This window comes from Harmonia axyridis, chromosome 5 (genome assembly GCF_914767665.1).
Source record: "Harmonia axyridis chromosome 5, icHarAxyr1.1, whole genome shotgun sequence".
NCBI classification, from domain to species: Eukaryota; Metazoa; Arthropoda; class Insecta; order Coleoptera; family Coccinellidae; genus Harmonia; species Harmonia axyridis.
This window is the reverse complement of record NC_059505.1, coordinates 36,150,949-36,176,851: the sequence shown is the minus strand read 5'-3', so window position 1 is coordinate 36,176,851 and position 25,903 is coordinate 36,150,949. Positions and strand designations below refer to the sequence as shown.

Here is a 25,903-nt window from a genome sequence, read left to right as displayed (position 1 = left end):
AGTGTAATAGGGGTTGAATAATAAAAATGCCAGTATTTTATGCATAGGTAATATATTTTTGCTAATTTATTGTCTCAGTCAGTTATCTTCATCAAATATGCAGTTCCTAGAGAAAGTAAATAAGTTTTCGAAGACAGATTAAGTATCAGTAACAATTAAATATTTCAGCAGTAACAAATCCCAACACTACTATCATAAAAATTCTGATTGAAAAAAATTTAGGAACTAAAAAACAAATTAAATAAAGGTCAATGGAATGTACGAGTTGAAAAACATCATAAATAACAATTTGAGAAACAAAAACTATCAACATGTAATTCAGACTGAACATTTGGAAAACTATTGTCAAAATCTGTGCGATATTAGACAAAATAAATTGATGAATACACAGTATCTTTTTTTAAGTCAATAATCATCATATTACGTTGAAATTGGCTCAAAGAGACTGTAATCATTTTTTATTTGAAATTTTTTCAAACCAAATACTGCAATTTGTTAACATGTTTTTGAGAAATATATACAATAGAATTTCATCCTGTCTTTTTCAGGCTCAAAATACTCATACCTCAATTGATATAATATACCTACTAAAAAACAAAGGTCTAGTGGCAAAATGAGATGAAATTAGTAGTAGTAATAAAACAAAATAAGAAATCTAGATTGTGTCAGCCACCTCCTATATAACAATCATGTTAGGCAATACTCATTTGTTAAGAGAATAGTATGTGATAGAAATGAATGAATATCAAGGGGAAAATAATCATTCAACAAATAAGCTTTGGTTAATATACATGATTGAAAGTTCTACCACATTCACATCCAAACCAGAAAATTGAAATTCTGTTTAGAATCAAATCAAATTTGTTTTTCGACTTCACATGATGAAATAACTACTACAAATCAAAGAATAGATCGATTTTCTGATTTGGAAATATCCAAATGTATCATTAAATTGAATATTTCATGGTTATACAACCCTGTGAAATGTTTCTAAATTTTTCTTTTTATTATACAGACATATGAGATTTGGGCAACCCTGTACATGAATTCTATGGTTAAATAGCTCTTTACAAATATACAATCACTTGAAATAGAATCAAATTATAATGTTTATTCTATAATTGACTTCTAAGATTAGGCAAGAAATTAGATGACTTTCTGCTGAACATGTATGATCAACAGTATAGAATTCGGTTAATTGTTCAAACCACCAAATAATAATTCAAAGCATTGGTCCTTCTATTCATGAGCTAGTGGAATGATTTTTATCGAAATCTGTATTTTCGCGAAAAATAGTTTTATTAGAGTACATAGTGATATTTTTCGATGAAAGAAACAATGCTCTAACTCAAAACTAAATACATATTTAGTATTGTAAAAATATAATGTCTGCAATTCTATTGTAAAAAGGTTAATGGTTAGTAAATAAAATATATGTTAAGTAGCGCAAAATGAAAATAATACTTTTATCTTCATAAACATGTTATGAAACAAACTATTGTGACTCATCAGTGATTAATATAATGGCTCACCCAATGAAAATTATAGAAGCTGTAAACTATAATAATGAAAATTATATGCAAAAATTCTTGAAATGAATTATTTATTTTCAAGAGAAGTTACTTTTTTATCTGATTATCCTCACTTATATTAATATTGTTAGACACTACGAATTCATATAGAAATTTTGTTGGATGACCCATTATGTAATAATTTTGATAAAGTCACTTTAAGGTTTCTATCCTGAGTCCACAAATATAAATTTAAATAAGAAAAATACCCGAGATAAATTAATAATTTGAATATTTTGTAGTTGCCATATTGTCACAACCTTCAAGTGGAAAATAATTGGAATAATTAAAAAAAAGTATATACTTTATGGATTCAGATTGAAACATGCTATCAAAAAACTCATCCGACTCTATAGTTCATTCAATACTCAACAATTTCAACAGTTCTATATCTCAACAATATTAAAAACAAATTGAAACATCTGAAATTCATCATGGAAGTTCAATAAATAAGGAAGTAAAAATTAAGATATGATGAAGTTCCACCAACAAGATTCCATCAAATACAATACATTGTTTTATCACAGAAGAAAATAACAGACTCCCAATTTCATGGTTAACCGTTTCATGTTCGGTAAAAATATTACCCCTTAGTTGCCATGTAAACTAAAGCTTTTTTCCCGTGAATATCCTCTCTCGAAATACTAGCATATAGATCGTTCTTCTTTAGTAGTACCTTCAGTATTCCACCTACAGTCAAAATAAATTATCAAGAAATGTTTATCGGCAAGAATACATAATTGAATTGGGATCTCACAAAATTGGGTAGTCTGTCACAAACCAACACCAATCATAAGACTTTTCATCAGGCTGAAGAGGAAGAGTTCATTAAGTGTACCAACTTGCTCAATTGAGTCAATTATGTGGCGCTCTTTTACCATTCATATACCCTATCCATCTTTCCGCGGTAACCGTAAAAATGGATTCATTCAACAACTTTCCTAACAACAACAATTGATTGATATGGGTAGCATGGTAGTCCCATCTTGCAAGATTCGGCGCTATCCCTAAAGTAAAATGTCTCAAATCGTATGAAGTAACGCTACCCATGTCGAATAACATTATCATACTTTTTAAAGAAACAATACCGTCATCAAAAAGTTCCTTAGCTAAGTCAGCTTGGCCTTGAGGAGCAATTTTCATAAGATCGTACAGCCCTAAGAGGGAATAAATGAATCCGTTCAAAACGAAAGACGGTGGATTTGTGGGATATTCCTCATACCAGGAATACTTATTTAGGAAGGAAGTTAAGACTCCGCCCTTTGTACTAGGAATTGAATAGGGTTTCAAACCTGCAATGGCTGCAATCAAATATTTGACTTCTCCAGAGTGGTAGTAGGCTCTTGACAAGACAGACAGAGCATGTCCTTGACCCATAGCTGAGTACCAACCTGAAAAATAAACAATTCAAACACTGCTGCAAACTACAAAAAAAATATTTACCTGGCTCCAAATCTGAAAAACCACTAGCAAGATGTCTCCGTACAGGAATTGGCCATCCACCACTAGCATCTTGATATTTAACAAACCATTCAGCAGCGTTATAAAAATTTGTTATATGTTCTGAAGTCGAAAGGGTCAAGTTGGCAATGGACCCAAAACCAAATAGTAAAATGGCAGTTATTTTCAATTTTGATCTAGGAATTCTTTTATGTTTTGTTTTCTCTCTCAATAAACTTAGGCCCTTGTCTAAATCAACAATTAGATCTCTTACTATTTTTCTCCATTCTTGAGTACTTCCTATCCCATGGTATATATTGTTATCCTAAAGAAAATTATAAAAATACTAAGTAAAGCAAAACTCTAATATAATCAATATAATATCTTCAAAATAGACTGTATGTTGACATATAAAAACACATGTAGCTATATTTACCTGTGCTGTTATCGGGACATCTGTTCCCATATAATGCAGATTATAAACATCTCCTTTTTCTCTATTTTGCATTACAACAGTTAAAGTACTATTGCCTCCCAGCAACAGATCAACACTGATCACAAAATCAAGCACATGATCCATTTTCAAATAAATCATATCTGAAATGTGATCTCCTGTACGAAATCTCAAAATATTACTACTGATATTGTTTTCAAATGTTCTTTCTAGAAAAGATTCAGTAGGTACAGTCCATTTAGCCAAATTTTTAATTGAATCTTCAACAATTTTTCTTCTTGGTTCTGGATCAGTTAGATTCTTACTATAGTGAGACAACCCAAATTGTGCTATCTGAGTTGCATAGAAATAACCATGACTGCCCCACTGAGTAGAAATTGGTACTCCTTCCATTGCACTGACATATTTGACTCTTTCTCTCATTTCCACATTGTAATTTTCAAAATACATGAAAACACCTCTTGGGTCATACTTTCCTTTGGGATAATAGATCTTATTGTAACTATTATGAGACCACTCAAACCTTTCGACACCATCTAGATTAACAATTTTACCATAAACTTCATAATACTTCTTCAAAAAGGAAAATGGCAAGAAAACTTCGTCTCCTTCCTTTCTACAGCCAATCACATAATCGTTGTTAATAAAACAGTCTATTTCTTCAGAGCCTACAATCTCTCTAGATTTATCCAAATTATTCCATTCCTTGAAATGCCTGTCTCCACATAGGGACCATGTAGCAAATATAGTAAAAAAACCCAATACTGTAACCAAAAGCAGAGCTACTTTTATGTTGAACCTCATCATGATGAAGAACAATGGAGGTTCCTGAAATATTCGATAAGTAAATATTTGAGGAAGATAGATAAACCGGAATATTTACTTTTGAAAGGTGGAATATTTTGGGGGCCGCCACAGAGCCACATGAGGGTTTCGTATTATTCATTTAATTTTTACATAACAGTTATTTCTGTACTGAATAATCGATCTATTTACACTTGTATTCATGAATTGGTTTGTTAAGTAAATGACCAAAAGAATTATTAGGAACTCATGTTTAATTTGTTTGATTGTAAATCCATGTTGACTAGGTTTATTATTGAGTTGAGTTGACAATGTTGACATAACAATGTTGATATTTTGTAAGTGACATTGGCCTACATTTCAACTTGTAACTAAATTCTTCTTCTTTACGACACTTACTGAATTTTTTGTTGACAAAAGCCGGTAGACTAAAAAAATCTTGATGAAAATTCTACAGTTTTCGTTTGATAATAGTACTTTTGTGATATCTTATTCCAATAAATGAGCTTCTACATTAAAAAGATAATGAAATATCCTCATAAGATTCGATCTTTTTTTCAGTTCAAATTTCATTTATGAAGTATGGTTGTTTAATAACTGTAATCCGTAAATAACTGCAAAGTTTCCATATCTGAATTACCAGGTCATTAAACAAGATATATAGGAGTGATATGATATGAAATAGGTATTTAAAGTTATCTAAGAAGATTTGAATGATCACTTGAAAATCCTAAAATTCAGATGTGAGAAACGAGGATCAATCTTAAATAAATATGTTTATCATGTTTGTTATTGCTATAATCTTTGGGAAACATAGAAATAAAAAAAAATAGAATTATGGGATCTTTTTGATTTTGTAAGTGCAATGAAAAGAAATGGTCCTGATACAGATCCTTGGGAAATACCCAATTGATGTTATATCTTTAATAATTTGAGATTTCTTTTTTGTTGCCTTCAAAGGTAAAGTGCTTAAAGGTAGAGACATCCCAGAGATAACTGTGTGTTAAGACTTATCAACGACATGGGCGTTTTGATATAAGAAGAATGAAATCTCCTCGACAGATTGTCGCACGCATCATGTGCCCCAAAAACCGAACTATAGCTCTTAGCAGTCATCGTGTGGAGTTTAACAGTGTTGCCAGATTGCTTTTCCTGATTACAGTAGATCCGGGGAAAAGTTATAGATTATCTTGAATAGCAGTAGATTGAAGATATTAGAGGAGTGACAAAAAGATAAGATTTAGTGCAGAACAAAGGTGAATGGTCCTCAAAGCATGTATGTCATACAGAGATCTGAATATTATCAATTGTAGTAGGTATTTAAAAGTCACATTTCATTTTTGAAGTTCGAACCTTTTGACAAAATTGGCCGTCGTAGTCTACAGCTCGCTCTGTGCGTTCTAAAGTTTTTTAATATCTGGAATGCCCTGAAGGACGTTACTTCCTCACTTCTACAAGTCTCTTGTCCGAAGCATTATATTTTTTGCGTTGGCTAGCGATGGTAAGGCAATTCGTCACCAGATGATTCGGAGTTTCTTCCTCCTCTCCATAGAATCTGCACGCGTCTTTTTCTGCTAGACCCATACTCATTAGCTGCTTCCTCTGTGGCGGTAATGCCCTGTAAGGAAACCAGTGAGGAGGTGTAGCATATTCTTGCAAAGATCCAGATACTTCTTAGATCTCGCAGATTCCGCCAGAGTGTTTTTCTTTCTCTTGAAACTCTTCCCTGTAGGTACATCTACCTATACCACGAAAGGTTCTGGTCTGATAAAAGCAGCTTGTTATCGTTTTCTGGCAAGTGCGTGGCCTCTTCATTTCTTTTAGATCCCGAGTGTCCGGGAAAACAGACTTAAAAGACCTTGTTATTTTTACCAATTTCAATAAGTTTTCTTTTAGCACTACAATACCATCTTAAATTCTATGATATGTGAGCCCAATCTTCTTCTTCTTCTTCTCCCTTAACCACGATAGTGGCTTCTATGTGAGGTCAATGCTTCGATTGAAGCCTTACTGTATCACATTTCTTATAATTTCTTACTAGGTTGATTTCCATTGTTTACGTATGTTACTCAAAATTATATAGATATATTTGTTCGTTCAAAACAACAACAGTTTAAATGACGCGATCAATATGGAATTTCTCATCAATCACTAAATTCTTATTTTATAGTCACTTGCAAAACCTCAATGCGGACAGATCATTGAATTATTGAATATTGATTTTTTTTCTGGTTCAGATAACCTCATCAACAATGTCCAGTTAGCTGGCTGTCTTCCAATATTTCATCCTTGATTCTTAAAAACATCGCAAGGTATCCGCTCTGCTGCGTTTGTCAACATTAACTGCAATAAAAATCTCAAAACTGCCTTTACTAAGCCGTTTGTATCATAAATAACACATGGCTGCCCAACCAATATAAACAGAATTGCCCCCATTGAAAGAGGGATAAAATCATTATGTATTTTAGAAAGACGAAAAACACCTTGGTTTTGGAATTATTTGAAAACCGATCTTTATGAGAAAGGTCATGTTTTTATTGATGCATTTTCAGCAGAGGCGCCAAAATAACTCGCGCTGGCCCTGCGTTTGAGAGTTTACACTGTTAACGGACGGACAGAATTTAATTTATGGCCGCATTCTTCAACATCATGACGAAATGAAATAGCTCTGAACCACAGAAGAAAAAAGATGTAGATCCCTCTAAAAAACGATAGAAACGGCAACATCACCCACAGAAATCTGTAGCTGGTCGCGTAAGAAGGCGGAGACCGGCCACGCATGCGTCATCGACACAGAGATGCGCGTCTGACCGATACAAACCGCCGCACCTTCCGCCAACCGAATCGATCGTCTAGTGTGCTATGACAGTAGGTGGCGCGTCAGTCGGGCAGTTCGCAGGGTTGCTGTTTTGAGGGGTCATCGCAGTTTGATTGCATTTTGGATCAGCATGGACGAAAAGAGGCGGATGGGGCCTTCGAAACGTGATGTTGTGGTGTAGTGCGAGTGTTCGTCGATGCGGCTCTAAGTTGGCCGCGCCATAGAAGATGCCGTGATGGCAAGAGAGGTAGGACAGCTAGGGCTCTAAGACCGACGTTCTAGCACCTAAGCCTGCTGCAATCAAACCCTTTTAGACCCCCAAAAACCCGTATAGTATAGCCTGAAGCATTCTTACAACTTAATACAAATATCCCTTTTCGTAGAATACTTAACTCCATGTAGAAGCTTTCGAAAAGTGACACCCCGTCATAACCAACAACAATAATGCTCAACTCTACGATTTTTCTAATTTTTCACGACTTGTTGATGTCGATCTAAACCGTAAAGACGTAGCCGGCTTATTTATTTATTTCTGTGCTCAAACTCCAGCCTCTCGTTTGTGGGTTGGGTTCTAAGACCACCAATATTGTTTTAGACGTTAAGTGTCCGTTTTCTCCACCGGATATATTGAATTTAAGGGTGCTTATGCATGAAATCGCATGTGGTACGCCTTCAATAGGTATATTTGTGGAAGGACGATGCGTTTTCATTCATAAACTTTTGATGGCTTGTTAACGATTAGCATTGCGTACAAGTAACCGTCTGTCAAAACGGTAGTAGGCGGATGTTGCAGGATTTGGTCTTTTTATCTTCTGTGGTCTTCGTTTGATGCAAGTTTTAGTTCATTCATTGCACGGAAAGTAACCCTTTCTGAGAATTTTGCGTATTTATAGCTTCGTACTTTGACTTATACCTATTTGTGAAGGATGGGTGTTTGAAATTCGTTTTGAAAGCATGGTTGTTAAGAATGCTAGTATTTCAAGAGAAGAAATCAGAATGGGTCTTTATTTCATCAAAATGAACGTATTGTTGATAAAAGCTTTCATTCTCTATACAATTTGGGTTAGATACGATGAAGATCTGACGAGAGTAGATGAAAATTTTTGGAGACATTGTACGTGGAATCTTCAATCAAATAAAATTATTCTCCTATATATTTTACATTTTTATTTCACCTTGTTATCAAATTCATGAAAGTGAAAAAAATTGAGAGTTGAATGGTTTTTTATGTTTGAATTGGAAATTGGCAAGGCTCCATAGCTACTAGTCCATCTAAAAACTGAATTACATTTGGTGAGGATGAACTAAATGGCTCATCAAACAAAGTTTTTGTAATCTCAAGCAGTTTTCTCCCCCGACACCTTCGCCATTTTGCAACCAAATTATTATTATTGTACACTTGTTCTGGTGATTTATTATCAAATATTAATCACGAAATTTCATTTTGAGGTGAAGGGGGAGTCAGTTAACACGTTTTTTGAACTATTAACAGAAAGGTGATGTTAAGTTTGGACTTCGAGAATAGTTCAATTAGTACTACAACAGTGCAATCGAAGTAATATAGAATATTTTTAATATGAATGCAGATTTTGTTCTTCTACGGGTTTATTCAGTTTTCACTTTTTAATATGAATGCAGATTTTGTTCTTCTACGGGTTTATTCAGTGTTCACTTTTCTTGATTGCAAGAGAAGCATTTATCATTAATAGAATACACTTCTAACCATAAGAGAGGAAGACTGATGTTGAAAATTACACAACTTTGGTTAGTGCGCTGCTGAAAAATCACACATCTTTAACGTTAATAAATGGTGAATGCAAATACCCCAGATCTCTGTGATATCTTAAAGATGCACAGTACTCGGGCGAGTTAGGTTATGTTACATGCAGGCCCTAGTCAAAATTTTATTTTCCACAACATCATAGAAATTCATTTCCAAATTTCATAAAGGCTAAATATCATAAAGACTCAAATATCGTTTTAATGATTTGGTAAGGTATTTTTCCAGTTGTTCAGCCTCAAAAATTCATGGATAATTAATTTATAAACAGAGTAGTTAATCAAATGATTTATAAACCGAATTTCATGCGTATAGCAACGAATAAAGTTTGATACAGTGTCAAATACACTGATTTTTTTCATTCAGTTTTCACAGAGATCCTCACAACGTAAAAGTAACTGCAGAAGGTTGAATTTTTTCTTGAACGTTGTCGAGGTTATTAATATTCGAATTACTAATCTTACATTCGACTCCACTTAGAAGTGAGGATATTCGAAGATAGTAAAAAAAAAAAAAAAAAAATGTAAAAAAAATCATTTAATTATTGAAAACTTTTGCGACGGTTTTCAGTTCAAATCCACCTTCGAGAGAGAGAGAGTTTTTAAAAGCGGTTTATTGTGTTGAGAGATGTATAGTTAGCTTCTTGTATATATAATATAGATCATTCTTCATATCTTGGAAATACGAATTATGAACTCTAAATTTGATGTCTTAGTAAAATCAAGAAATCAAACTGACTACAAAAAGTGTGTTACGACGATTATACTTCAAACAATATTTTTCATCAAGTTTTAGGCCCAATAGTTTCAGAGTTAAGAATTTCTGAATTAAATCATAATTTTTGAAAAAATATATGAAAAAATTAAAAATGCAAATCTCCTCCAATCACATATTTTGCAATAGGTAATGATAGCACATTAAATAACATGAATCACAATAACTGTGACTAACTGTGTTGAAATAACATAATGACAAGGCTGTTAACCAGTCGATCAATAACTGAATTAACGAAATGGTCCATCAAATGATTCTTTGGCAATCCCAAGTAGTTTTCTTCACCAGCCCCTCCGCCATTTTGCAACACCAGCTTTAAACTTAATTACATTTGTGGTTCATTCTTAAATTACTATCGAGACTTAGTTCCAAGATCACTTACTATAGAGGAAACCGAATAATACGAGGTTAAAGGAAAATAAAAAAATTATTCCGTATCTCAAAAGTGATTCATAGATACTAGAGTTTCTTTATATGTGTAAGGTTATAAATTGTTATATTGAAAACACTGTTTGACAGTCTTTATGTAATTTATATGCAATAGGTTATACCATTTAATCATGAAAAGATACACGCTTCAAAAACGTTTACTCACTTGTGAATATTAAGAGAAACTTAAGAAAAACATATACACCCTTACGAATTAAACTGGTTCAAAAACTGAAGCCACCAAAAACTAGTTTATTATCTGATTTTGTAATTGAACAAGGAAAGAATATCTGTGTATTCTTCATTCCTAAAGCTGAAAACCATTGGTTAGGATGGAAAAACACTCATAATATTAATAACAATAATGAAAATATCTTAATAGATACATCAATTGATTTGACGTATGAGTTTTTTATATCCGTTGCTGAATTGTTTGACTTTTCAAGCCTCCCATCGAATATTTAGTATTCCAATATAATATGCCTCTAATGATAGGCGGAATTTGAGGAAAAATGAAACAAATTAATTCTCTTAAAAATTCAATCAGGAATTCGAAATTGTTATTTATTTACAAGAAAAGCTATGGCGTAACAATGTTTTCCTCAAAGACGTACATGTCACGTACTAGTATGGACGCCACTGGTAGTAAAAAAATAGATTTTATCGTGAAGCTTGCTACCAAGCTGGAAATAGATGTCTAAAAAATTTCATTCGAATATCTCCACACGTTTGGCAAAAATTTATACATTTAACGTTTTCTAGTCGAACGCCCTCAACTTTTTAAATGAAGAGTTTCTGGCATATTCTGTATGAAACGAATTCATATTGATTTTGATAGTCTATCGTCTTCTGTTTTTTCCACCTCAAACTGGACCAAGTATATTCAATATGCATTGACCAATATTCTATAGCAACTCAACGATTATGATTTCCACGAATTCGAAAGCTCGCTCATTAAGAGGGATTACCACCACGTGACTGCTCAGTTCAAAACGGAACTAAGGATTTTTCCTTTTATAACGACCGATTTTCATGGGGTTTTCACATCATTTCTTCAAACTATAATCGACATTGTAGAATGACAATATTTTTGATTTGCGAATGGAAAAAAAAGTTTTTAACTTTTCGTTTTTCACAAAAGAATGGATGATATATGTTCAATGTACAAAGCACTGTATGTACATTTTCAAAATATGCGTAAAAAAAATCATTACAAAAAGCTAACAATATAATATTGTGAAAAAAATAATCCACCGTCGTACAGTGCTGCCCTCTACTTATATACTTCGCAAAGAGAAAGAAGATAAGGTGAATGTACAACTTCGTACACTGTATAATACAAAGTTTGGTCATCGCAGGAGCGCCAGAGGGGAAATGAGGTTATAAGAAGTTACTATCATCTGCAAAGTTTATGCATTTTACGTCTCCCCTCTTGTCAGAAACATAGAAAAGCATTATGGCTGCGTTCCAAAAATCCCAATACAACTGCATTCCGAAATAACGAATATTACAGTTAAAATACTACAAATCACCTAAGCGATCTACAATCAAAAAATTTTTATGAATCCTATTCTACAACTTATTCTACATCACATTCGAAAAATTATACAACACCAAAGAACGATGCTTTCAATAGTATTTCATATTAATGATTTTTCACATCTTGATTACTCAGAATAGTTAAGCTGGACCACCCTGTATATTCAATATATATTGACCATTTAAGAAACTCGTTAATTATGATTCCAAAGAACTCGAAAGTTCGGTCATTAATATTAATCTCTGTTTTCTCTTGGTTTCGCTTGCTTGTATAAGATTATTTTATTTTTTTTCCTGTTAGTTCTTTTTTAGGGCGGATGCGTAAGTTGGCAGCATTTAATTTTGCTTTTATTTATGCCATTGTCTTCAACTAAGAAGTTAGTATCATCAGCAAATAGGGATTCACGGCTTGGCTTGATCTTGACATGATTTCAAGTCGAGTAGTAGTTTTTCAATCTCAAATCAAGTCAAGTATTTATTTATCAATACTTGAGTCATATCAAGATATTTGATTTCTAGCAGTTTCATAAAAGAACCGAAAATATCAACTTTTTTGGAATAGAAACATAAATTAAATCACCATAAATCATAACAAAACGAAAAATTAAAAAAAAACAAAATTTCTCAATATTGAGAAACCTCCAGGCTTTGGTTGATTTCATAATTTTCCATCCAGGATCTTAGACACATGAGGCATCTTATAGATTTGTCGCCTAACCTATTGCGGGTTTCTGTAACTGTAAGAGCAGCTCTGGAAAATTGTCAACAGGAGCTGAAGATGCTGGCATTGATAAAATATCCTTGACCATTTTGTTCAAGTTTGGAAAGATATTTCTGAAATTGCTAAAATCTACCAATAGATTTAATAGAAATGTAAGAAACTACTAATAAAGTCACATTGGCGAATGCTTCAGTCCCTCGGCGCTCGAGGAATCCTCTTATTTAATCTAAGCTCGCACAAGATTGCAGAAATATATGCCGTGCGACGCATGCATACCAAGCTCAAGTAATATCAAGTAGCTTGAATCAAGTCAAGCAATAAATATCTAAAATCAAGTAAGGTCAAGCTCAAGTATGTAATTTTTAACGAGCTTGATTTTCAAAGTCAAGTAGTTGGTTGAAATGTCAAGATACTTGGCTTGATGAATCCTTATCTGCAAAGTTTGTTAGTTATACGTTTCCCCTCTTGTCAGAAACATAGAAAAGCACAGTGGCTGCGTTCCAAAACTCCCAATACGACTGCATTCCGAAATAACGAATACTACAGTTGAAAATACGCGAATAGGTCGCATAGAGGTTACACCCCCTGTCTTGCCCCTCGGAGTTCCTCCGGCACGGCCGAACCGAAGTCCGCGAAATAACCGAAAACGCCGATTCCTAGCGAAGATTTCCACCCCCCAACAGAAAATCAGGGCATCCGATATGAGGTTCACTGACCCACTTATCAAACACTGCGCCCGTTGAACCCGACGTCTCCGCACGGCAGAGAATCGTCCCAACTCCTGGACCCCAACGGGACCATCGAATTCGTCCAGACTTATCGGGAATTAATAGAGGAGCGAAAAAAAAAAAGAACCGTTAGTCTCCGATAAAAATTCAAAGGTTCTCGGGAAAATCGGGAGGACGTGGCAACCGCGCATCCTCGCGGCACGGGCGGCTGGTTTGTAGGTGTGGATAGGTCAGGAATCTCAGGTCGCTTTGGGACGCTGACGAGCGTGGGCCGGCCGGATCGGTTCTAGAGAACGTCGGACACGAGTGTTCGGTGAGAAGGCACTGGTGCCGCGTTTAAGGAGACGGTGTCCCCAACATGGGTGTGTTGCAGGTAGAACATGCACGTTGTCCATATTTTTTTTTTAGTTTTTTGGGTGTTTTTCGTAGATTGAATCTGATAGTTGTTAGTGGGATGGGCTTATGAAGGATTATTTTTTCAGAGCCAAAAGTTTATCTATGTATTCAAATATTAACAGTTTTTTCTTGTATTTCTCTTTAGTTTTCAAAAAAAGCATCAGTGTCAATTCTCCTCGAGTTTCTTCATTTCTATGAAAAACGTGTCGAGTTATTCATTATAACCATGGCTTAGTATTTTCAACGAAACAATACATCTTTTATAATGTTGAAAACCTGTGAGAGCGTTCGTTGTTATAACAATATCTTTTTTCCTATTCAATTTTCAGGCGGCAAGTTATTTTTCAGAATCGTATTTATTCGGAAAAAATGATATGCAAGATTTTTTGTCCAAGTACAAAAATTTTTTTTTGGTGAATTTTTATTGTTCGAAAAAAGTATCAATGTGAATATCCTTTGATTTTATGAAGATATCAATCTCTACCCGAGTTTCTCAACAAACAAGTGTCGCATTAATCATTGTTATCATGTTATTATCATATTTCCAGCCATAAATCTTCATAATGTTGCAAAATGGTGAATGCGTTAGTAATAATGACATTATCTTATTTCAATTTAATTTCTTAGTCAAAAGTAAGAAGTAAAAATTCATAGAGTTCAGAATGTTAGTAAGAACAAGATGGAATATACATTTTTTTTGTTTCATCGGCGTTTTCCATAGAATGTGGCTGGTTTTAGTTAATTGTACAACTAACAGAATTTTAATTTTGTTGCAAAATGGCGAAGGATCATATTTTATTTTTAATAATGATAATATTAATATTTTTTCATTTCAATAGGGGGCTCAGCTGAAATGATATAGTGCCTTAAAAAATTCAGTGGTCAACTTCCTAATCTGTTATCAAAGAAATATCCTAGTTCATAAGGATCAGTTCTTCAGAGCCAAGAATTTGTCTATGTATTCGAATATGACTCTAACAGAGTTTCTCAATTCTCAACAACAAAGTGTCGTATTAATCATTGTTATCATGGCTTCATATTTTCAACCACAAATCTTTATAATGTTGCAAAATGGTGAATGCGTTCGTTATAATAACATTATCTTATTTCTATTTAATTTTCAGTCAAAAGTGATAAGTGAGAATTCATATAGTTCGGAATGTTCGTTAGGACAGGTAGAATTTACATTTTTCAGTTTTTTTATTTGTCGACGCTTTTTGTAGCTTGACACTGGTTGTTGTTAATTGTATATAGGTTGTAAAGCGGGCGGTTCTTAAAAATCGTATTTTATTCTTTGAAAAAACTGACGAAACTGAATATGGGCTCATAACTTTTGCAAGTTTGCATGGACATTTACTTATTTTGATTATGACACTTAAGTCCAACCAATTGAATTTTTATCGTGTTGCAAAATGGCGAAGGAACCTATTTTATTTATAATAATGATAATATTAATATTTCTTTACTTCGAATGAACGCCTCATCTGAAATAGAATAGTGTCTAAATACAATTTAGTGGTCAACTTTCTGATCTGTTATCAAAGAAATATCCCAGTTCATAAGGCTCGACTGTTATAATAAAAAAAATATTACTGCGATTTTGGATGTACTTACATCATGCTCTTAATGCTTTTTGGTAAATACAACTATATACGGGGTGTTTTTCAATTAAAGTCAATCTATAAACGCAAAAATTTTCATTTTGTGTACTTGTGTTATAAGTATTACTGATAATATACATACATTCGTATAGGTAAAAAAACCATAAACTGTGAAGGTATTATTTTGCTGATAAAGTTCTCGGAAAAATTCATTATACTTCCTCTTAAACATTTCCCTTATTCCCTTATTTTCTATATTATAAGCATTTCTTTTAGTTCTCCAGAAAATAATCTTATACCTATTTAAGTTTGAATTCAAAATTACATAGTATATTATCATGAATGATTGATCATTCAGGTATTTTCTAGATGTTCTGATGGCAACATTTATCTCATTTCTTACTTGAATTTGCTCAAAAATTCATGAATGAGTCTATGAATAGCTCCCTCACCCTTATTTTCTAAAGTTATGTTGGTAGGTACACTTGAATTACTTCAGTGGGTATTGAACACTAGAAGGTTTGTTTTTCCAACGTTTAGACTCGATTCGTAGCCATTCGTATATCTTATTGAAGAAGTTGGTTTCTGCTCAAATCAATGTATTTTCTTTTTTTGCTCCTACCAGTAGATTGGTGTCTTTCACGTGGTTAATTAATGTTCCATCTCCCTCTGCAATATAGTTCAGGTGGCCCCAATACACCTCCTTGTATCATAGCCAATGCAAAAACTGCTTTGGAGAAGAGACTTCTACAAGTAAGGAAGTAACCTCCTTGATGCCATTTTAGATACTGGAGTTCACTTATTTCATGTAGGGCAAGTTTGATTAGATTGGGTATTTCGTCTATTTCACTGATGTGTTTGTTTTTGAGGAGTTTCCCTATATCCAAATTCTCTGTAGAATTTTTTGGTGTCAGATAGACATCTCTGTCATTTGGTGTAAGGTTGCATTTTGTTCAAGAATGTGCCTGTGAACTGATGTTATTGAGATAAAAGTTGAGTTTTAGTGAATTTATTTCTACACCACATTCCTCTATGTTCTTCTGTATTCCATTTTTGGCCAGATGCGCCTTCTCTCAGTGGATTGTAGTGTTCAATTCCGACAATGATCAGATCTTTAGTATAGCAATGCAGTGATCCTTGCCATATACTCCTACCATACCATATGAACCTTTCCATATACATACCATACTCATTAGTAGAATGTGGTGACTTGCCGTACAACGATTGGGTTTATGTCCAAAGCGGTGCCGTTCTTCCGAGTATTGCGTAGCCTTCGACGCCATCTGTCGGGCTATCAAAGAGCCACAACATCCTAATTTAATTGCATATTGACCGCATTGCCTTGTTCTTGCTTTATAATTATTATTATTAGCTTGATGACTATTATAACATTTCTGAAACTGATGAAAACTTTTTTTTCAGGAGTCCCGCGGAAAGAGACCCTTCAAATTATGGGACGGACGTCGTAGCGTTCGCAAGGGGTTGGTGGTGGGCAGTCTCGATGAGCTAGTGCAGAGGGGTAGAGACAAGCTAGGAGTATCGTTGGGCGAGCCTGTAAGGGTAGTTCTAGAGAGCGACGGAACCCAGGTAGAGGACGGGGAGTACTTTAGGACCCTACCCGCCAACTCCGTACTCCTTCTGCTCAGACCTGGGGAACGGTGGCTGCCCGCTGGCGTTGATGTCATTAAAGCAGGTGCGTTTGCAGTCCAGGAATCGTGAGACTTCGATAAAACGTGAATGATCACAATAGGGTATGATTCTGTCAAAATTGGGTATGATGTCATAATTGGGTACGATTCTGTCCTAATTGGGTACGATGTTGTCATAATTGGGTACGGTATTGTCATCATAGGGTACGATGTTATCATAATAGGGTACGATGTTATCATAATTGGGTACGATGTTGTCATAATTGGGTACGATAATGTCATAATTGGGTACGATGTTGTCATAATTGGGTATGAAGTAGTCAAAAAGGGGTATCTAATAGTCACAAAATGGCATAAGATCGAGCGTAAGATATTCTCAATTGGGTAAATAGTAGCACAATGGGGTTTGCAATTGTTACAATGAGGTTCTTAATTATGCCTAAATAATTTGTACCCCAAATGTGAAGTGTGAACTTTTCAGGGGTAGGGAGTATTATTATTTTTCCTTCAACTATTTCGTAATTGGACATTGTTACTGGATCTAATAGATCTCATAAGTATTAAGAAATAAAAGATGTCAATTGTAGACACCATAAAAATCTGCCATGTACTCACGTACTTCGATTGCTTGGGAAATCATTGGTTTAATCAATCACTAAAGGTAATATAAGAAGTGACAGACAAACCCAAAGATGAGCTTGATCCCCAGAACAAGGCCCAGATGGCCCGAAATCATTGAATAAAGTGTCCGAAAGCTATTGTATGTACTACAGAATTAAACCAAGCATTAATATAATAATTCCTGTAAATGATAATGAATTCTATGTAAATTTCTTCGAGTGACCAAAGTACGTGAGTATGCATGGTGGTAGTATAAACTTACCAAAGACACCTAACTATATACAGGGTGGGGCAGAATGCACTTCACATGATAACTTTTTGGACAATCGTTCATTTTTTGGCGTTTTGAAGTGGCGGCTGTACAGATGGACAAATTTTTACTTTGAGATTTTCAAAGAGCATTGATACAATTGATATGACACTCAATAAGTTCTAGGACTCACCGTTAAAAACACATTATTCGTTAACATAGTATACTTCAAGAATGATTCATGCACTCCAATGCTCCTCTACCTTTTCAATACCTTTTCTGTAGAAAGATTTGTCCTAGCTTCCGAAATAGGTTTTAACCCCGGCAAATACTTCTTTATTAGAGCCAAATTTCTTTCCCTGGAGCATACATTTGAGGTTTGCAGAAAAACAGTAATAACTGGATACATTTTAACCATTGTTGTCCATGGATCAGAATCTGAAGGGCCATGCTTTCCTTCCACAGTAATTTTACTTTGAAAAGCAGTGTTCCATCAATACACGATATTCGTTTTCATCCATTTTTTAGACAACAATGAATGTAGCGTCACTTACCCTTCCATACCTCGATCCAGACTCAACTCTATGTTATACACGCATATTTCGAAGCTTAGTACTAACAAGAAAGAAGATGGCACTGGCGTTGCCATCTATGTCTTATTGAGCAGCGTTCCATTTTTTAATTATAAATAATAAAAATTTTGTTTGTCCCCGTATCATGAAGACTGAGTCGTCTAAGATTTGCATTAGGCTGGACCTACTTTGGATATTTTTTTCTCGGTCTGATCCAATCCGTTGAGGACAGATTACGACCGACTTTGAAAAAGAAAAACAAGCAACAAGGTCTTGCTGGAGATTCCTACATTGGTCCCGGTTTTCTGAACCAACAACTTTCGATATCTGACGATGTTGGATTTTGGCGCCCAACGTGGGGCCAAAATGCGACCTCAATTTTTACAACAAATAGCCTATAAGACTACCTTCAACATTACCAACCTACCGAGTGATGTTGGAATAAAAAAAAGATCGAAACTCTCAACTGTTTATTCTCCCAGATATACCACACAACACAACATCTGTACACCTCTAATAATAAGTCAGGAAAATTGAGGGAGCAAAACAATACTCAATAATTAAATAATGTAAAAAAGGTAAAAAAAAAATACATAAAATAGTGAAGGTAATCAATTACCAGTACCGAATACAAAATAAAGGCTGACAGCTATCAATCATCTCACAACATCACTTCAAAGGCGCCACTACCTTAGCGTTCAGATCCAAATATACTCAACAAAGTCACAATAACGCCATCTACCTAACAAAACATCTGCTTATCTCTTATATGGTGACTTGATTTACAAATACCAAGGCGGTTTATTCAATTCTTATCTGAAACTTGTGGTTTGTTCTCCTTCCGACGTTGACAGATCGGTTTGGATTCAATGTAGGTCCAGCCTTATAGTTCTGAACAATATTTTGAAGACTCTTTCAATTGACGCTCTTTATGTTTTCCATAAGAGCGTTCAACTCTTTTATAATAAATCCCCTCTGCTTATTTGGCCACTGCAGGGTGACTACTGAAAGTGACTCTCTAGCCGGTAAGGAGGACATTAAGCGAAATGAAGGATTGTGGAATCCATTCTGCCCCAATCCTGTATCCAAAACCCGATACGGTCGTACCGAAAACCGCCCCTTTAGAACGTAGCACTTTCTCTAAGCTTGGCAACCTTTCTCCTCAGTAGCAATCAGCGCAATCCCAAAGATCGTATGCGAAACGATACACGCACTCGAGTTGCACGATGAGCAGCCCTCCTGGAAGATCATGGACAACAAGGGCCGGGTCACCGTCGTTTTGCACTGGGACCAACGATCTGGTCCCTCCAGGGCTTCCTCGGAGGCCCCCTCGCCCGCCCCTGGGAAATTCTCTCCAAGTAAGCGACCGCCCCTCGTCATCCAAACCTCGGCCGGCCAGAACGGCCTGCCGAAGAAAGAAACTGTCATCAACGACGTCTACGTTCCAGGTCCACAGCAGGTGCGCTATACCAGTCCCCAGATCACTGTGATAAACCACGACGACGTCAGGTCAGCGCACAGGCTGTCCAAACAGGGCACTTCGCTGGAGGGCGCCACCATCCACGTGCACACCCCCGAGTGCGCGCACCATGTGCACCTGCCACGCGCAGGTAGTCCTCAGAGCAACGGGGTTGAGTGCGACTTCCACTGCTGCGCTCTGCACGAGGAGGGCAGGAAGATTGCGGTGCACAAGTCGGTGGCGACGTCGCCGATCCAGGACGCCCAACAGCAGACTTCTCCGCAACCACCGACCTCTAGACACGTGCGTTTTTTAGACGTTGAAGGTGGCGGCCGAAACGGCGGGCATGACAAGAACAATGGTAAGTAGGAATCTGTTTTTCGTGTTAGGGTTTTTGTCCGTGGGTCTAGGGAAAATCGGAGCCTAGCGGCAACACTGCATGGTTTGTAGTTGAGGGTGTATCGGTAAACAGTGCACATACGTATCTTGATGGAGTTTGGTAACGACTTATATTTTTGATATTGACGGGCAAGTTGGCAAAACGCTTGTAGTTCAAACAATTTAGCTTTTAAAAAGAATCAACTTATGCAAAGCAATTTATGCGTATGATGAAATGTGTATTATTCAATCGAATTTAATTAGTTTCTTTTAAATATCTTCTCATCCATTCTGGTTTCCATCTAAACTTGCCTTCTATTAATTTTAAGCTTAAGATCACTAACCTCATCGATAGGTAACTTCTAAGAACAAGGGCATGTATAGAAAATAATTGTTATACTAACTGACAAAGAAACTGCAACACCCAGAAGGAGCTGTTCAAATTAAAATTTTTTTTTTGCTAAAACATAGATAGTATAGCAAGGAGTAAATGATTGAAATTTGGAGAAAAAATACGAGGGGTTTACATTTTTTTTCAATAAATTTGTTAATGTGTTTGCCCATCGCGATTATCTATACACTCCCCAACACGTCTCGGCATTAATGCAATAAGATGGTCTATTTCTTCTTGAGGGATACTATCCCCAGCTACCTGTACTTCATGTCTAAGAGCCGTCAAAGTCCGTGAGGGCTGAGGTAAATTTCCAAGACTTCTATCCATGATGTCCCAAACATGCTCTATGGGCGAAAGACCAGGGGATCTGGGAGGCCATAGCGAAAGATTCACATGGGTCGCTTCAAAAAAGTTCAAAATGACTCTGGCAACATGAGGTCTGGCATTATCTTGCTGAAATATTGGATTCTCGAGCCGGTTGAGTTAAGGAAGAACATATGGCTCCACTATTTCTTGTAGGTAACGTAGCGCTGTCATGTACCTTCGAATAAAGACTTAAGGTGACGTACTTGCATGTGCAATAGCATCTCATACCATAACGCCTACAGTCCGGTGTACATGACGGTCAACATCAAACTGAGGTTCACGTCTTTCTTCCCGACGTCGTCTAACCCTTCTTCGGCCATCATTTGCATCCAAAGAGAATCAAGATTCATAAAAAAGACTACCTGATGCCATTCCACATTCCAATATATACATTCTCTGCACCGCTGGAATCGTTGCCGGCGATGCTCAACCGTCAGAGGTAACACAAGATGGGGTCGATAATGCTGCAGTTACAGGATGGCTTTGTTCTCTTAGCAACTCATCAGCCAAAGATCGAGTTTTCGCAAATCGGTCTCTAATGGCCATAAGTCTTAGACGTCGATCTTGAACTTCATTTGTGCCTCTTCGACGTCCGGTGCCTACTCTTCTTCGATTTTGGGCATTTTAAAAACAAGCTTGACAACATCTCATAACAGTAGTTGGATTTTATTCGTACGGTTAGCGATTTCTCGAAATGACAACCCCGCCTCCCGTAGACCAATGATTCGACCTCTTTCAAATTCTCTTAGCTTGCGATAAATTGTGCGTACACGTGGTCTAGGCATTTTAACAATAATTAAACATCGACTTTGAATATCCTCGAACAGCTGGTTTGTTGTAAAACTAAAATTTTGCAGAGAACTTCTACAATATTTGAGTAACAAACATTGTTTACATGAAAAAACCTTCGTGTTTTTTTCCTCAAGATGCAATCATTCACTCCTTGCTCTACTATCTGTTTTACCAAAAAAAAATAAAATTTAAAACAACCCCTTCTGGGTGTTGAAATTTCTTTGTTAGTTATTATATTTGAATGTTCTGAAAGCAAAATTCCAAAAATACGGTCCTGAACATCTGGCGCGTGCGGACCCAGTGTTTAAGGGTAGTTTTATGATATGGCCTCAATATACTCATTAAAGCTCGTAATATTTCTTTGTGGAACCTATACCATTCTACATCAATCTAAAATCAAAAGCACAGCCAGTGGCGGCGCGCCTTAGCCCTGCAACTAATATCCCCTTTTTTGCTTCCCCATTCCAGTGCAGTCCGAACACGAGAGTTCTGAAAGCGAAACTGAGAACACCGTGATGGAGGACGAAGCCGTCACCTCAGAAAAGTTCCTGCTGTTAATCGATCAACTTAGTGTAGAACAGAAACGTCACCTGAGCATCAAAGATATCGGTATAATCTTAGAGAGACTTAGTTCGAAGATCCTGGATGTGGAACGTCTAGACCGCGAAAGTGAAAGTGACGATTGTTACAATTGGACTATAAAGGCGACCATACGCGGCGACGTCCTCAGGGAGCTGGGCGTCATCTACAACGGCAACTATTACGCAATATCCGAGCACCCCGGCTACAAGGAGGAGAACGAGGGGGTTGTGGAGGAGGCAGAGGAAGAGGAGGAGGAGGAGGACCGGCTGTGAGATTACAGACTGCCATTTTCTTTGTCATAAGCACAAAAATCAAGACTATAATAATACAGGTGTGGTATTTATTCACATATCGCGATCATGTCGACGTTTTTCGGAGTTCCACAAGGGACCCTTCGTGGCCTACGACGGTCGACCGACGAAGAGGCGAACCTACCAATATTCGTGTTTTTGGTCTTCCTACATGCGAACTGAGACAGTCTAAAGACGGTTGTTCACACATACACACCTGTTTTATGTAGGATAATGTTGAACCTGGACGTAATTTGTTAATGGTAACAAAACTGTTCGCTTTTATGGTTGTTGTGTGAGTCCGGGCCATGGTGACTTACAAAAGAAGTTCGGTGCGTTCTTGTAGCGTCGGACTGTCGTTCGATTGTCGTGCTGTTTTGTATAAACAAGGCGATTTTCCATTTTTCCTTTAACTAATAGACTATGAACTATAACAAATTGACATTAATTCATAGGTGTGTTATCACAATGCTGGATCATTGCAGAATGAAGATCTGGTAACACAAAATTCACTGTTCGTATTTCTGTTCTTTTTGCGACTCGACAAGAAGGTTTGTCGATGATAGAGCGATCTTAGCGAATAACATGTTTCAATTTCATACGTTTTAATTAATTGTCTGCTATGTAGTGAATTTCAAAGTTTTCTCGCTGTTAAAACCATATTCAGGGTGTTAGTGAATAAGTGCAACAAACTTCAGAGCAGAGGGTGACTCTCCATGAAAAAAAAATGGAAAGTTTACTAAATAATTTTCATTCGCAAATGATTCGTATTCCGTCAAAGGTTTTCTTAAAAACCGATGATTCACTTATTGCTCTGAAACCGATAGATATTCAAATGGAATTTGATGAATAGTTATTGTGAAAATTTATTAAAATGCAATTGAAAACTTTATGTTCATCTTTGGTACGCGTACGGTAAATATATATTTCTTTAAAATAAAAAATGGTGCGGCACTGAGATATTTCAGGTTAAAAATCATTCAAGATTTCCTCATTCAATTTGTGACAAAAAAATTCTAGAGACTTTTTTATGCGAAACAAAATAAAACATCTTGCACGTATTTGTATTTTTTTTTTATAAATTATCTTTTATAAGGTAGCTCTTGATGATGTGTTAAAATTCAGTTGTTTTTTTTTTGCATTGAAACAGCGCCTCCTACGAAGAGGTTTTTGTCATGAATTGAATGAGCAATTCAATAATGATTTTTAGTTTGAAATATCTCCGTAGTGAACCATTTTTTTTTTCAGAAAATTGAAGTTTTTCTGCACTTATTCACTAACACCCTGTATATCAAAGATAATTGACTTAATTTCATCGCATTTATTGTTAACTCCTCCCGAAGTTTATCTGATAGTGAAGTAGGAATGTACAGGATGATCAATTTTTTATAGCAATAAACACAAAACCGACAAATTTTAAATGGTAGCAGAGTACTTTTGAGAATATAATGTTTGATGTATCTTTATTTCTTCAGTCTGAAAATATAATGGTATAATTTTGACTCTGTCTATCAAAAACTATGAAAGATCGAAATCGATATAGTAAACTTCTGAAGGATTTCATAAATGCATATGATTGAAGTCAATTTTCCCCAATATGTAGGTAGTTTCAGTAATTGATTAAATTATTGGAGAGAAAACCTTAAAAATAATGTTAGTGGTTGAAGTTTCACCCTGAAATCGATAAAGAATAAGTGATAGGTGATAATAACAACTAAAGTTCAAATATTCTTCAAACGTTCTAAAAAGAAACGAAGAAAATGGAAAGAGAAACAATAAAAATACATGACAATCAATTAAGGTTACTCTGATACTTTGATCATAAACTGAATATCCCCTCTGAAAACAGTTGCTACTCATATTATTTCTGAGCAAAACTTTGAATTAAAATATTTGTGGCCAAAAATACTTGTGGTGCCAAAATCGTAACTTAGTTCATGGTCATATCTTCCTCTGTGTGCCAAACTGTTAAAAAAAAACGCAAAGGACCTATTTTCGGTAGATATAGGTTTATGATCTGTCGCCAAAGCAATTCTTCCAATTTCCAAAGTGAAACATTGCAATAATGAATTTTGCATTACCTCGTCAATGTACAGCGTATGTGATTCTGTTGTCTTGTCAATAACGAAGAAGAAGGCAGAAAGAAGTAAACCTTGTCGTTGATGAAAAAGCAATTTCAATCAAATGAAATATTTAGATGAAAGGAAATATACAAAGTTTATAGCTTTATCCTGATGGTGTGGTATTGTAAGATTTTTCCACAGATTTAGGCGGTAAGGGAATCTGTCATTTATGTCAAATTACTGCTGGTCGCTGAGCAGTGACCACAAACAATCAATTCTCAGCGCCCACGCAGGTTTATCTAGATATAAGTTTGGTCCCCCCACTCTCCATCCTGCTATCTATAGATAGGAAACCGTTTTTGCCTTCACATAATGTAATAGAGACATTCGAAAGCCAACTTCCAAATTCGGATTGGGATCAATCAAATTCTAAGCGAATCTTCAACAACATCAGACGTTCAACCCGATTCTCCTTCCCGATAGATCGAACCGGTAGATCATACAGTAGATAAAATAAATCGACGTCGATAGTTCATTGAACTCGTAGTTCAATTGAGCCGGTAGATCAAGCGTACCGGTAGTTCAATCGAACTGGTAGGTCAATTGAACCAGTAGATCAAATTAACCGACTAGCTGAGCTAGTAGTTCAATTGAATCGGTAGATCAAGCGTATCGGAATGTCAATTGAACTGTTAGGTCGGTTGAAGAGGGAGCTTTGTGGAAGTGATAGATCTGTATGGAAGGAAGATCGGGGAGTCCATGTCTTCACAGAAATCCTGAATCCGAATATTCCCAATGGTCAAGTTCAATTGGCCCACGTATCGCCTAAATCGATTTCTTCGGCCGGAAGTTCAAACACAACCAAGTTACTGATGACAAAACTTTGCTGCACTTGAAATTTTAGCTAATTGTTAAGTAGCAAATTAGACATTTTCGTGTAGATGACAGAATCAGAACTGTATCGAAATGGTATCTGTATCTTTACATTAAAGAGGAGAAGTGCCAATAGTTTTAACTTCCGGTTGATGCCAGGAAACATTATAGATAAATGTTGGCCATTGTATTGGATGCATTTCGAGATTTCGAGAGTTGTTTTGTCTTGTTCTACATTCCCTACGTTCACTTGATTGATGAAATTTGAAACTGAAATTTTAATTTGGAAAGAAAACATGTAAAGTAAATCAGACTAATTTTTCTAACCAACATCCTTTTCTTTCAGTTTTAAAACTATTTGAATTTATTCCATGATAAATTTTGAGAATTATTAACAGATTGAATGAAAAGATTATGCTGGATAATATGATAAATAAAACTTTTGTTTTTCATATTGGTAATGATGGAGATCACTAGTTTTCTTCTTTTTTCATGAACAGCACTAGTTAAGAGCAAATAAAAAAACAATGATTAGAATTCTGAGTTGTTTGAATAGTTT

At 35.7% G+C, this 25,903-nt stretch overlaps 2 protein-coding genes across 4 annotated transcripts; one reads left to right on the top strand and one right to left on the bottom strand.

The window, feature by feature from the left end:
* Nucleotides 1–35: 35 nt before the first annotated feature.
* LOC123679750 (D-glucuronyl C5-epimerase B) lies at nucleotides 36–4,600 on the bottom strand. Its single transcript, XM_045617214.1, has 4 exons — nucleotides 4,349–4,600; nucleotides 3,448–4,293; nucleotides 3,015–3,336; nucleotides 36–2,962 (listed from the first exon to the last, which is right to left on the bottom strand). Exons 1-4 carry the CDS (start codon nucleotides 4,409–4,411, stop codon nucleotides 2,427–2,429), a joined length of 1,767 nt encoding a protein of 588 aa, XP_045473170.1. The 5' UTR covers nucleotides 4,412–4,600; the 3' UTR covers nucleotides 36–2,426.
* Nucleotides 4,601–7,157: 2,557 nt separating this feature from the next.
* On the top strand, nucleotides 7,158–23,307 carry LOC123680155. 3 transcript variants are annotated; one of them, XM_045617920.1, is made up of 5 exons: nucleotides 7,158–7,334; nucleotides 16,478–16,748; nucleotides 19,314–19,505; nucleotides 19,596–19,967; nucleotides 22,005–23,307. In XM_045617920.1, the coding sequence occupies exons 1-5, from the start codon at nucleotides 7,323–7,325 to the stop codon at nucleotides 22,388–22,390; spliced, it is 1,233 nt and encodes a 410-aa protein (XP_045473876.1). In that variant the 5' UTR covers nucleotides 7,158–7,322; the 3' UTR covers nucleotides 22,391–23,307. The 3 variants fall into 3 exon arrangements, with proteins under 3 accessions (XP_045473876.1, XP_045473875.1, XP_045473874.1); XM_045617919.1 differs by having other exon boundaries at nucleotides 19,317–19,967; XM_045617918.1 differs by having other exon boundaries at nucleotides 19,314–19,967.
* The last annotated feature ends 2,596 nt before the right edge of the window (nucleotides 23,308–25,903 follow it).

Coding starts and splice junctions, on each gene's coding strand:
- LOC123680155 (XM_045617918.1), top strand. Junction 16,749..19,313: donor CGTTGATGTCATTAAAGCAG/GTGCGTTTGCAG, acceptor CTTTCTCCTCAG/TAGCAATCAGCGCAATCCCA. Junction 19,968..22,004: donor CGGGCATGACAAGAACAATG/GTAAGTAGGAAT, acceptor TCCCCATTCCAG/TGCAGTCCGAACACGAGAGT.
- LOC123679750 (XM_045617214.1), bottom strand. CDS start 4,411: ATGAATAATACGAAACCCTCATGTGGCTCTGTGGCGGCCCCCAAAATA. Junction 4,294..4,348: donor AAATATTCCACCTTTCAAAA/GTAAATATTCCG, acceptor CGAATATTTCAG/GAACCTCCATTGTTCTTCAT. Junction 3,337..3,447: donor ATGTCCCGATAACAGCACAG/GTAAATATAGCT, acceptor AATTTTCTTTAG/GATAACAATATATACCATGG.